Source organism: Myiozetetes cayanensis, unplaced genomic scaffold, assembly GCF_022539395.1.
Source record: "Myiozetetes cayanensis isolate MyiCay16 unplaced genomic scaffold, myiCay2020 scf5-8, whole genome shotgun sequence".
Lineage (NCBI taxonomy): Eukaryota > Metazoa > Chordata > Aves > Passeriformes > Tyrannidae > Myiozetetes > Myiozetetes cayanensis.
This window is the reverse complement of record NW_026087742.1, coordinates 10617728-10630409: the sequence shown is the minus strand read 5'-3', so window position 1 is coordinate 10630409 and position 12682 is coordinate 10617728. Positions and strand designations below refer to the sequence as shown.

General features: G+C 36.1%; 1 protein-coding gene across 3 annotated transcripts in view; it reads right to left on the bottom strand.

The window, feature by feature from the left end:
* Positions 1-272: 272 nt before the first annotated feature.
* USP25 (ubiquitin specific peptidase 25) overlaps positions 273-12682 on the bottom strand; it is an 89663-nt gene continuing 77253 nt past the window's right edge. For all 3 annotated transcript variants that reach the window (XM_050331867.1, XM_050331865.1, XM_050331866.1), the window contains 6 exons: positions 9252-9430; positions 8398-8476; positions 6539-6618; positions 3897-4020; positions 3006-3201; positions 273-2552 (listed from right to left, as the gene is read on the bottom strand). In XM_050331867.1, coding sequence (XP_050187824.1) covers positions 2380-2552; positions 3006-3201; positions 3897-4020; positions 6539-6618; positions 8398-8476; positions 9252-9430 — 831 coding nt within the window. In that variant the 3' untranslated portion in view covers positions 273-2379. The remainder of the gene's footprint in view (positions 2553-3005; positions 3202-3896; positions 4021-6538; positions 6619-8397; positions 8477-9251; positions 9431-12682) is intronic.

The window sequence follows — 12682 nt, the reverse complement described above, 5'->3', positions numbered from 1 at the left end:
CAAGCTATCAACTGTCTTATTGCAGTGAAAAAGCAAGGATATTCAGCCAAAATAATAAACTAATGATTTAGCTGAAGGTTTAAAATAGGATATTTAAAATATAGTAAAATAGTAAAATGCATATACATTTATTTCTGTTTGACTAGACCTCAAGTCAACTCAAAAATTCAAGTCTTTGCAAAGGAATACATATTTGTCTTCCATACTGCGTTCTACAACGGGTTATTTTCATACTTGAAGAAACTGAAAACAAAAAAAGAAAGAAAAAAAACCAATCTCATCCTTCCTTGCTTCCTTTTAATTTAAATCTCTCAGATATTCTTCCCAAATGAAATACTTTATTCCTCTTCTTACCTTAGAAAGAGTGGCTTTTCCCCTGTGTTTGTCACGAAGGATTACACAGATAAGGGTAACTGGCTCCTACAGGGTTAGAGGGCAGCTTTCTCTAAAACTTTCCACAAACACTCAAAATCAAAACCTTTTAGCAATAACAAAATAGATTTGCTCTTTTACATTTAATTCTTTTTACTGTTATTGAAAAAGGCAAGTGAGAAGTCTGATCTGTTCAAAACCGTGTTTAAGAATATACAGTGCTAAGTAGGCATATTCTTGAGTTTCAGATCAAAGTGGAACAGGTGCAAAATGTAAAACCTTTTAAAATTTATCCTCTCTCCCATTTCCTAATAAGCATACCTTTTCCTTGAAGAGTGATATTTTGCACATCAACAGTTTCAGACCTAAAAAAAGGTTCCTGAGTGGTATTTTACCTTTAAAAGTTCAATATTCTTTTGGGGAAAAAAAAAAAATAAAATAAATGGACAGTTTGAAAAAGCATGAAGCACTGCAATACTGAAAACAGAAGAGAACATCCCCAAACACATTCTGAATTGAAGGCCACACTCTCATCACTGTACATTGTGATCCAGTGTCTCTCAAGAGTGAACTGAATTTAAGACTGATATGCACTAAGGTTGAACTCTGCCATTTCTTGCACATGAGGTGCCTACATTTATACCCACTGCATTTCTAGGTGGTCCTTCCCTTCTTCTGTGGCCTTTTATTAGTAGATATTCAAATAAACACCACTTGAAAGCCTGTAAGGAAAAGATGTGCCGCTCCAATAAAAACATACAAATAAATATTCACATATTTTACTGATCTAACACAAAACGTTCTCTATAAAGAGTAGGAATCAAAATAGTCTCAGGTAACAGGATTACCTCAGATGCATTAAATCTCTTTTTCCACAAAATAATTAAGTTTCTTCATTAAAACCACACAGTATTTCAGTTCTACAAAAGAAGCCCAATAGATTTTTTTTTTTTCACTTCCAATAGAAATTCAATTAGGACAGATAAAAAGATTTCTGAGATATTTTGTTGCAACAATAGCAACCCATTTCAAGTAAGGAATTAATGTTAAGGTTTTATTTCTGGTCATTTACATGACTAAAATACCAATTAAAAATTGATTAATCCTTAAGTTTAATAAATTCCATTTTTAAAAACCTTTATTTCCTCCACTTTAATCAATTTCTAGAAATTTTGCTCAGAGGGTGTAATGTATTTCTACTGAAAATACTTTTAAATTTTTAACTCTTTTTTTTTTTTTTTTTTTCTGAGATTAGAAGGAAGGTGCCATTATTGTTTTGCTTCAGAAGCCAGTCCCTAATATTAGAAAAGACCTGGCATGGCCATTCACACACACAAAAGTGTTCAGGTGCAGTATCATACAGATCAGTGAAGAATATACAAAAAACCATAGTGTATAATACTGTGACAGTTTTTCAATATATTCACATACAGTAATCTCCGACTACCTGTATCTAAACTGGCCATAAATCCTGAAGAAACTTGTCTATAAAATTGAGTAACCCATCAATATACCGTATCTCTTCTAAAAATACCCGTATTTTACAGTAATATACAAGGTATCTGCTTGCAAACACAGAAGTAGCCATAAATAAAACTTTATTCTTTCATTTCATTTACAAGCTACCAAGTACCATGTATTTACACAGCACTGGACACTTAAAAGTAGTTGCAGTCACAAAATGATCCAGACAGCTGTTGATAAAGTAAAAGGATCTTAAGATAAAAGCAAAGTAATACTGTAACAGATAAATGGCAAAAAAGCAGTTTTGCCATAATGATCAGACTTGCATGTTGCATCAATTCTGGTTGAAACGACTGAGCGCCATGCGATTCTCAGCTTTAATCGTTTGCAGTCTGGCTAAAGTTTGGACAGTCATTTCTCTTTTGCAGTTATTAAAATAAAAAAAGTTAAAAACTATAGCAGCAACAAGCAAACCCTGTGACAGGAAGGCAAGGTTTAAGAACTAAAAAAGTTTATACAATGTGCTTAGGAAGGTCGCAGAATTTATCTTCCGTCGGCTGGAGTTCGACTGAGTGACAACATGATTCGGGCGTATCTTTCACACAGTTCATGTGTGGAGTAGGAGGGTAACTTTGGCGGGTCATTGAAACCTTTAATCTCCGTAGAACAATCTAGCAGTTTTGGCAGGAAATCTGTCAGCTTTTCTTGCAAGTTGGCTGCAAATCAAGTGAGAAAAACAAATGTAAGCACTTAGGTCTGCATGTGGAATTCTCCCTTTTCTGCCCAATGTTGACCTTTTTTTTAAACGGTGGGTGGGAAGAAGAGGAGTTTCACTTGGAATGATCCACTTTCTACAGATCTAGCAGCAATAACTAGGAGATACCAATTCCTATTATAGTAAAGATGTTGATATAAATGCCCCTTCAGAGAGTCTAACACTACAAGTGTTTTTCCATTCAAGAACCACGTTTCCCTTAAGGCCTGATACCTCAGCGCAATATATGGAAAAACTTTTTATTTAAATGTGTACAGGACTATTCAAAAGTCAGGGTAGCTCAAAAAACATTATCAAGGCACAAAAGATATATGTTCAATTCCACCCATCAGAAACATCATATTTATAAAAAAGGTGCACGAGGGCCTTTAACCTTCACGAATAAATGACTTACGTTCCATTTCTTGTCCAAGATACGAACACCAACGGTTTCTCATATCTTCCACAGCAACAATATCTTTCTCTTCCATTTCATCCACCAGTAGTAATGGCAAACACGGGACAATAAGCTCATTCATGATGATCAGGCCATTATTCACTTCCTGATCATCTCCCGATTCAAACAGTGCTGCAGCATGTTCGTTTAGTTTCTTCATAAGCCACCACAAAAAAGGAAAGCCTTTAAGTATACAGCATTCCACATTCTGCCATGCATCAGTTTTATCACTTTGTTTCATTCCTACAGAATTACCTGGTAATTTGTATTAACCACATCTGTATTTTAGCATTTACAGCAAAGATATATAAACGCTAATAATCCACTTGATCTTGTGTTGTTCCTGAAGCCACTTCATTTCCTACCTGCCAACTCCAACTTTGCAGCTGTTCTTTTTAAGACTGAGGTTTAATCACCTGCTTTTATTTGCTCACTATTGTTAAAAGTGACATAACGAGGAATAAATCCCTTGCTTCAGGCAAGGCATCATTGCTGACGCCTCTTCCGATATTTGGCTTCTCATCAAACTATGCAACATGGTGAGTCTGCTCCCCAGTGCTGTCAACCATTGCTCCTACCTAGCCCAGACATGGTGGCAGTGACCACACTATCTACAATCATAAATGTAATCAATCAAATATGACTGATTATTAAAAAAAAAAAAGGGAAATAATGTTTTACTTTTAATTTTTGCTTTTTTTGTTCCCTATACAGAAGTCTAAATATTAAATTGTTAATGGAAGGAGGTTCTGATTTCGTTGCACATGATAGCAATACTTTTCTACTAATTAATTTTATTAAAGCTAAGCAGTAAACTTTTGAAAAACATATACTTGACCCTTCACTTACTAGCAAACATTCTCGTCTGTAGTGAGATATCAGCTCTTCATCATGCCCTCTGTACGGGCCTTTGGACAAGAGTTCTTTGTTATTCTGGTAAGCATAGATAAGGTAGAGCAAGGCTTCCATATAGCTGAAGTGAAGAAACAAAAGCATTAGATGCACCATCCAGGTACCACCTGCTTCAAGGTAACTTGAAGGATAGGTAACTCCACTTGCTTTGTGTCTAGTCCACCCCTACCCACCAACCTCTTCACAGTGTTTTTTTCTACCACACAGTTTTGTTGTTTACACACATAACTCCAAATTATTTTATTATCAGGTTAGATCATTGCACTTGAAATCTAATCCAAAGTTGACTGAAACCAACAGGGATCATTTCACTCACTTCAAAACTGGCTTTGGATGGGGCCTCGAGTATACATGAAAACTTACTGTGCATTTATGTCACATTAGGTTTGAGGTTCTGTTGCCATAAATCTCTTAATAGCATTCTGCACCTCAGCAAGTAAGAATCAAAGCTGTCACCTTATTTCCAAAACACAAACTGCATTTTTAAGCTTCACTAACTTTAAGTTCTTCCAAATTACTGAAATCTAATGTGATGGAAGAAGGCACAACAGCACTTCAAAAGCAGAAGTGCTGCTAGACTGTTGATAGTTTTGTCTTTAATCTAAATGCAGAAGATAAATTCAAGCCTGATTGGTAGAGGAGTAAGAGATGAGTCAAAAACATAACAGTTAATAATTGACAGAGATCCCTTCACGTACAGATTAACCATCTCCCTTCACACTGCTGCACACCATTTCCAGCAGAAACCTGAAATGGTTAATTCTCTGACTTAAAAAAAACCCAGTTATGACAGGCACTGAAAGCAGCTCAGGCAACTACCCTAAAAACAAGCTCGCTGATGTCTCATTTTTATTCAAATGTAAAAAAAAAAATCAAAGAAGAGAAATTTCCTAAGGCAGTGGTTAGAGGAAAGGTACGTTGTGCACTCAGCTCCTCGTGAGAACACAAGGTGATGGTTAACACTGCAATTACCAAAACCAAACCATCAAACTCCTGAAAAGGGCTGAAACTACTGAAACTACACCGAACTCGTGAAAACTGCTGTTCAGCAAGAGCAGAAACCTGTGCTTTGCTCCTTCCCCCACAGCACGATCACAATATATTATGGACAAGAAGAGAATTAGTGAAAACACTTGTATTTTACAGTTGGAGTCCCAGTGACAAGGAACTTGAAGATCTTCCATTCCTGATTACAAGCTCAGAGCATAAATGAAGTACAGGGGTAACAAGGAGGGTTCCTGTAAGCCACACCGATGCCCATGACTTTTTTGCCTCCTTTAGGGGATGAAGCAACATCCCCAGAGTGTTTATTTTTCAAGTAAGCCAGGCAATCTTGTGACTAACCTTTGCACAAAAACTGTTTAGGACTGCCAAGGTAGCATATTGCAATTTAGATTATTAATTAATGTACCATTTATTATATGCTAGCAACCAGAAGACAAATCAAGACTATGGGCTCATTGTGTTTGCCACTATACAAAAACACATCTTGTCACAAAGGCAAGGCAGTCTTTTCCAATCAATTTTTCTGGTTTGTTAGAGGCCTTTCTTTTTCAGGAGGATACAGGACAAGAAAGAATTATGAAGCAATTTACTACACAACTAAGAGACAAAGAATTAAATTTGATTCACACTACAAGTTAGCTTACCTACTGTTTTATACATGAAAAATCAGTGATGGACTACAGAATTGTTTCCAAAATCAAAAATTTCTATCTCATGTGAATGCTCAATTTTCACACCATAGATGTCAGTCACTGGATATTCTGCAACTAACCACTTCATTCCTTTGGCTGGGCATGGGAGGATGAGGTACTTTTGAACAATTCTGGTTTGAGACATTTATTCTCCATTCTCACTGAGGGATTCTCTCATGAGAATTGATTAATTCTCATTTTGAGGCATTTATACCGTAATCACTATCCTTGTTGCATGATCAGAATAAATTTTAGCTGCAGTGCATTCAGTACATAAATGTCACCAATTTTATACAGTCACAATTCTTGACTTGATTCAAAAAGAGAAGGGAATGAATCACCATGGAGTTAAGGACAATCAGCTACAACTATGACAGCTATACATGATAGTTTTTCTCAAATATGTTCTGCTTTCCTGAGCTTTAGAGCCCAACACAGGTGGAGTTTTGGCTCAGAGACAAAAACTTTCAGTGGAAAGACCCAATAAAAAGGCAGGTAAGACAGGACTTGACTAATTGTGATTGCTGATGAAAGCATATAAATATATGTGCATGTCTGGTGCCAGAGAAAGAAGATTTTTATGGCTGAGGGATATCCAGAGAACTTAAGATTAGGAGAGAAGGAAAAGTAAGGGAGCATGTGAAGGCTACTCTAAAAAGTACCCATAGCTTGGTAAGAGATTGGAAATGGAGATTAGGGATAAGAAGATGTGGGAAGCTCTGCGGTAAATGCAAGACTGAAGACATTAACAGACTGAATACATGCCTAACTGAAATTAATAATACAATAACATTTCCTTATTTAAAAAATAGCTTTACTTATCAATGTTACATTTTGCCTTTATATCACTCTACTACGTTTGTGTTCCATACTAACACTTACCTCTTTTTTTGGAAAAACTCCAATCCTACCATGAGAAACATGGTTGTTTCCCTGAAGTGTCTATAGTCTTGATGCCATCTCTGCATATAAGAAAGGGTAAATAGAATTTCATCCACACATAGGAAATATAATTTTTTCTATTTTTTTTTATTTTTTTTTAAACACACCCCCTTCCACTTTTAGTGTTGAATACTCACAGTAAGTGCTAAGGACCCTTGGGAGGCTTGCACATGTGAAAAGTCCACCTGAATCCACCCTCCCTCAATAAAAAGAAAATTCTTAAATATCTAAAACATTTCTAGATGAGATTATTCTTACAGAAGGCATTACTGTCTGAAAGGAACACAAAGCATCTTTGGAGAACCACAGTTAGAATTTTATGAGATCCCATTTTTCTTCCTTATACTACATTTAGTTATTTACTGAGGAAGTGTTAGAAAGCTTTTTCATACGCTAAATATTAAGCTTAAATTTCAATAAAAGAGTGACACAGAAAAAGCCTGAACACCTTACATGGGAAGTGCCAGAAAACCCAAATGCAACTCAGACTGTGGAGATGTTGGTACTGGAGCAGAACATTTATCTTACTGCCTCACCATTTACACAAAGTGACTCCTGGTCCACTTTAAAGGTAAATGCTCTAAGTGACAAAGGCACTTTTACTACAGTAGGTTAGATGCCAACTGTCAATTGTGCATTAAAGATAAAATAGGGGACAGCACACCCCAGGACACAGCTCTTTACAGATTCAACAGAAGAGCTTGAGAAAGGGTCCATAAAATGCCAACTCAATATACAGGACTAATACTAACACAATCTATGGAGAAACCACCATCTGCCTCAGGAGTTAAAAAAGGGGCACATCTGCAGGGGAAGAGAAGACACCCCTACTTCCCGCTCTTAAAGCTAAGTCTAGAATGGTTTATTCTCTCTGTGCATTGTTGTTCTGAAAATGGTAAAATGGTGATCCCTGAACAGCCAAAAATATGAAACACAAATGCCACTCTAATGGTCCTTTCCAGTCACAGGCTACAGAGGGCACACTGTAATATGAGAGTATCTATTGTAGGTCCTGGACACGTTAATGAGAAGTGACAAATATTTTTCATTTGGTTTGTGAGGGAATGATTACTCCCACAGTCCTCCTAAACAAGTTGTTTGGACCTAACAGCACAACAATGAGGTGTAAGTGGTGCACTGTTAAGAGGTCTTAATGAATAGTATTACACAGAATTGAAGCTGTTGCTGTAAAAGCAGCTACAGGTTTAGCTTTAAACGTGAGAGGAATTATTTTTGCAAATATAATCATGATTATTTAATGTCCAAGATTTGCTCTTACTTTCTCTCCAAGTTTTACACAGGAGGAAACATTAAGTGCATAAGCTGATTATGTATGGTCTTGGCAAACAGAAGAATCTGCTGTTCACAAGAAAATGGAAATGGCCACAGAGACAGCTGGAAGCAAAGCACAAATGTGGCTGTGCCTGCTACCCAGTTCTCAGGATGAGTAAGGCTGGGCTTAGGTCACTCTCACTCCTTCACTGCCAGCTCTGTCTGCCTAGAGAAAGCCAGTTGGCTCATATGGTGATAAACTACAAAATATTGTTACTGACGTCAAGACACGTTAATGAACTAAGGACAGACTCCAACCTGACATTTATTTATGGCTCAAACGTTAGAATTACAGATGTGGAAAAAACAGCTTTAGACCAACAGCAGCCTCTGGAGAAACAAATGATCTTTCAATAATGGGTTTTAACTTCTCAGTGCAAGATAAGTGGAAATTTGTGAAGGCAAAATTCAGCTTACTGATAACCATTTCACATTGAAACTTAATTTAAAGCACAAGAAATACTGACCTCGTATTCCTCCATGTTTACTTCATCTGGCTTTATCATTTCAAGTTTGGCTTGAGCAACCTTCATTATGTTACGGCACCTTACAGAAAGCAACAAGAAATCATGAGATATTGCTGGAAATTCACCCAGGGTATTATCCATACAAGACAGCAGCTCTAAACAGTATGAGCCACGGCCTTATGCAAACCAGTATGAAAATGCTACACATTTTTATTATGCACGGTATAATCAGCATACTTTTGAAGTAGGTGTGATGGAGGCCTCTGCTATTTAAAGGATTACTTCTTGTTTTATTTTGCTAAATTGCCACATTGCTCAGTCTTTCTTTTTAGAAGTTCAGACGGCTTGAAACACCCCAACATTTACTTTGCAGAAGTTTAGAAGATTATTCACTACACAGAAATCAGACTAATGTTTTCTAACTTGTAATTTGTCTATTTCTATAATTAAGTAGACAGAATTTTGAGTGAAATAGAGACATTATGTGTCTTGCTTTCAAGTCAGTTGCTCAATTAGCTTGTAAGGCTTTGCTGTCTACTGCTGGCTTTCAGGGCAGTGAGGAAATGCACAGTGAAAGAAGGTAGAGAAATCTGTGTGTAAAATTATGAACAACACCGAGTATTTCACCTTATTTTATATGAATAGAAACCCAACTTCTCACTTACTTTTTTAATAGAGACTTTTATAAAGATATGCTTTACCAAGTAAAGTTGCAAGATATTAACTAGGAGGCAGAGCCAACTAAAGCCACCGGCCTTCCCTCTATTACAGGCACGAGCAGAACATGAAGGGGTGTCTCCACACACCAGAGAACATTCGTGAGCACAGGAAATGAGAGGTGCAGATCTTATTACCTCTCATCAAAGCTCAGATTGTGATCTCCAAACTGTTCCAGTAACGTTCTCTCAATTATCTTCTTTGGTGCCTGGTTTTGGATGAAGTAAACAATGGCATGACGCAGACGATAATCACATTCAGGTGGTGGATCTTCCTGGGCTAATTTTAGCAAACGTGTGTATTCCAATTTAATTGCCTACATAATTAAAAAAAAAAAAAAAAAGGACATTATTCCTTCTGGCTTTTAACTCAAGGGTCACAAACCCTAGCAAGACAATTCACATCCCACAGCATTTTATCTATAAAATATTTTTTTTAACTGTTCAGTAGTTCACCCTTCTAAGAAGTCTAAACTACATTTTTAAAAAGCAAGCAAAAAAACCCAAACAAACAAACAAACATGAAAAAAATCCCCAGACAAATTGTCAAGTTGTTCTTTTTCTTCCAAATTAGACCTGTCAAAATCCCAGGTAAAACTTTACTTCAAAAGCAGATCCAATCCTGTGCTATGGCTCCCCAAGAGAAGATTTATCCAATCCTCAGAGGTTTCTTTAAGCATTTACAATCCAGAGCTAATATAAGATTTCCAACACTTTAAAGAAATTTCCTGAAGACTCATAAGGTAAAAAAGGTACCTCTAATATATGGTTAAAATGCAAATGCATGAATAAAATGAAATCTATGGGAAGTTTAGTGAACATGTATGATTTTGGAAACACTACGTGAGAATGAGAATGTCTCTCAACAAAAATAAAATTACAGGATTTATACAGAAAATAATAATTCAATATGAACAGTATTAGCCTCCTATAGGGCAGGATGGAGCCCTCACTGAATGTTTTAGGTCAATTTTAGAGGTCATCAGGAGTGTTTATGTTTCCAGATATGCCATCACATTAGATTTTAATGAACATAAGTTTGTTCTCATTCACTGAAACTATACAGCAGGAACAAAACCAACAAGAAAAATAATTGGAAAAATGGTGACAATGTTAACACGTTCCATAATTTATCTCTCAAAACAGGGAGGTGATCAGGTTGTTTGCTAACACATCAGCAAAGTTTCAATACAACATATGCACAAAGTAAAGCTACAAAGCAGTCAGAAAAAAAACCACAACCCTGTTCAATATTTCAAACTCCTTTATGTTGTAATACCTGGCAGTAACAGGTAACTGTCAGAAATTTGGGCTCCCATCCTCTACTAGTACCTATTTTGTTTCAGGACTAAGCAAGTGGGTAGGATAATAATCATACAGGCTAAAACACAGAGCATGTGGTGAACTTTAAAACTGAATAAGATTGTTCAGCATCAATACCTTTAAATACTCATATGCATTACCATTAAAAAAGGAAGTCTGAGAGAACATAGATGCAAAAGCCACAGACAGAGTTTCTATTATCTTACATCAGAAGTTCTACTATTAGAAAGCCAGCAAGGATAACAGTTAAACCCTGTTTACTGAGGTAAGCCAGAAGCAAACAGAAATTGCTATTAAGACATTTAATATTTCATATAATTACTGAGAAGTAGGGAAAAGTGCAAATGCAAAGCCTCTATTTCATAATTTAAATAATATGGTATAATACAGGTTCAGAAACCCTATGTATAATGAAAAAGTAACACTTTCTTTACACAAAATACAGGAAAAAGGGACGGCAGAAAAAAAGTATCACAAACATTCTGCAAAGGCTGTCGATAAACTTTAAAGGAGGATGATTGGAAGAGGACATTGATCAAGAAATATCTGAATCTTAGTCATGTCTTAAGCCTGAGATTTAGAGTGGGAATGAAACCTTAGCAGTTGACCCACATCAAAGGGGTTTCACCTGAGTTACACCAAAACAAAGATATAGAAAACGCCCAAAATTTTCTGAAACCACTGATTTCATAAAAAACAACCACAAAGAAACACAGACCATAACAGTATTAAAAGATATAGAAGCTTATTTACAATAAGTTTATGGAGAAATGTGAGATTTCATCTGATAAATCTCAAAACCTGAATTTTGTTACTAAGGAGGACCACTTCATCTGCAGGTGTTCATGTTAATTCATTCCTTGAAAATTAATCCCGTTCCACCTCTTCTAAGCCAAATGAGTAAGGAAAGTTTTCTATTTTCCAACAATTTAGTGTCAAAACATTTTCTACCTCGGAGACAAATTCTGTCCCCATGAAGCAGAAGTTTTTAAGCACTCAAAATTGAAAAACACTGCAACTGAGTATTGTCTCGATAGCTCTGAAGCACTAAACATTTCTGTTTTAAAACTATTAAAACACCCTCCATATTAAAAAAATAATTAGGTATAATTAAACTTTCTGGTAAGGAGTGATTTGAACAAATGAAGGTGGGTTTTTTGAGCTTAAAAAAAAATTAAAAATACTGACATATTTTCATTAAGTAGTAAGTTGGAAAAATAAAACAAAAAATAATCAGCATTGAATCCCATACAAACCCCACTTCACTCAACAGAGACTATGGCAGGTGTCTCTCCATTCCCTGAGGGCAGGCACAGCTAAGAGAGACAGCCCTGCAAACACATGTTATGATCATAACCCCTCTCTAAGTGTCCATTACAAACCCCCACACAAACAGACAAACAAACCAACCCATGAGACTTCAACTGCCTTACCAAGGGGTTGGAGAACTTTTCGGTGGCGGTGGTAGGGTTTTTTGTTTGTTTGGCTGTTGTTTGTTTGGGGCGTTTGGGTTTTTGACAGTTTCTTCTAGTGGAACTACAGCGTAACAGTTAAGAAAATAGGCTGCTACTCAATGATAGGCAAGAAACTTCTTCCTCCTCTCCAGATCACATTTGAGAGGATTTTACATCATGTCAAAGTAATTCCCTTTCTAATACCCTGAAAATTCAAAAGACTATGAGCCAAAAGTGCTCAGAAGTTTGTGTATTTAAGAAAACTAACAAATTTTTAAATCTGGTGTCATTGTGAAGAGCAATAACCACAGCAAGCCTAATGACTAATTCCCAGTAATAAAAAAATTTATAATAAATAGTATTGACACCCATGCAGTTACACAAAAGAAAGTAATTTAGATTTATTAAGAATCTTTTAAGGAGTAGTAAACAAGAACATCTCTTTAGAATAAACAACAAATGATTAAACATTAATTCCCCTGGGTGAAAAATCTTTGATGTCCCAAACAGTCAAGCAAAGGCATGGGTTTTGTTACTTAAAAACGGGGGTGGGAGGGAAATACATTTCTTATTGATTACACATCTAGGTTTCATATTACTGTTATTTTCCTCACTACTATTATAAGAAAGTTAAAATGCAGAAAGGTATATAAGCTACTGATATTAACAGGGCAAATATCTATCTGTTTTTCAAGGGAGAAATATGGATGACTGATATAGCCAAATACGTACAGATGCTGGAAAAGACTTAATATACATCAAAGGGTGGAGGGAATAGCATATCTAACAAGA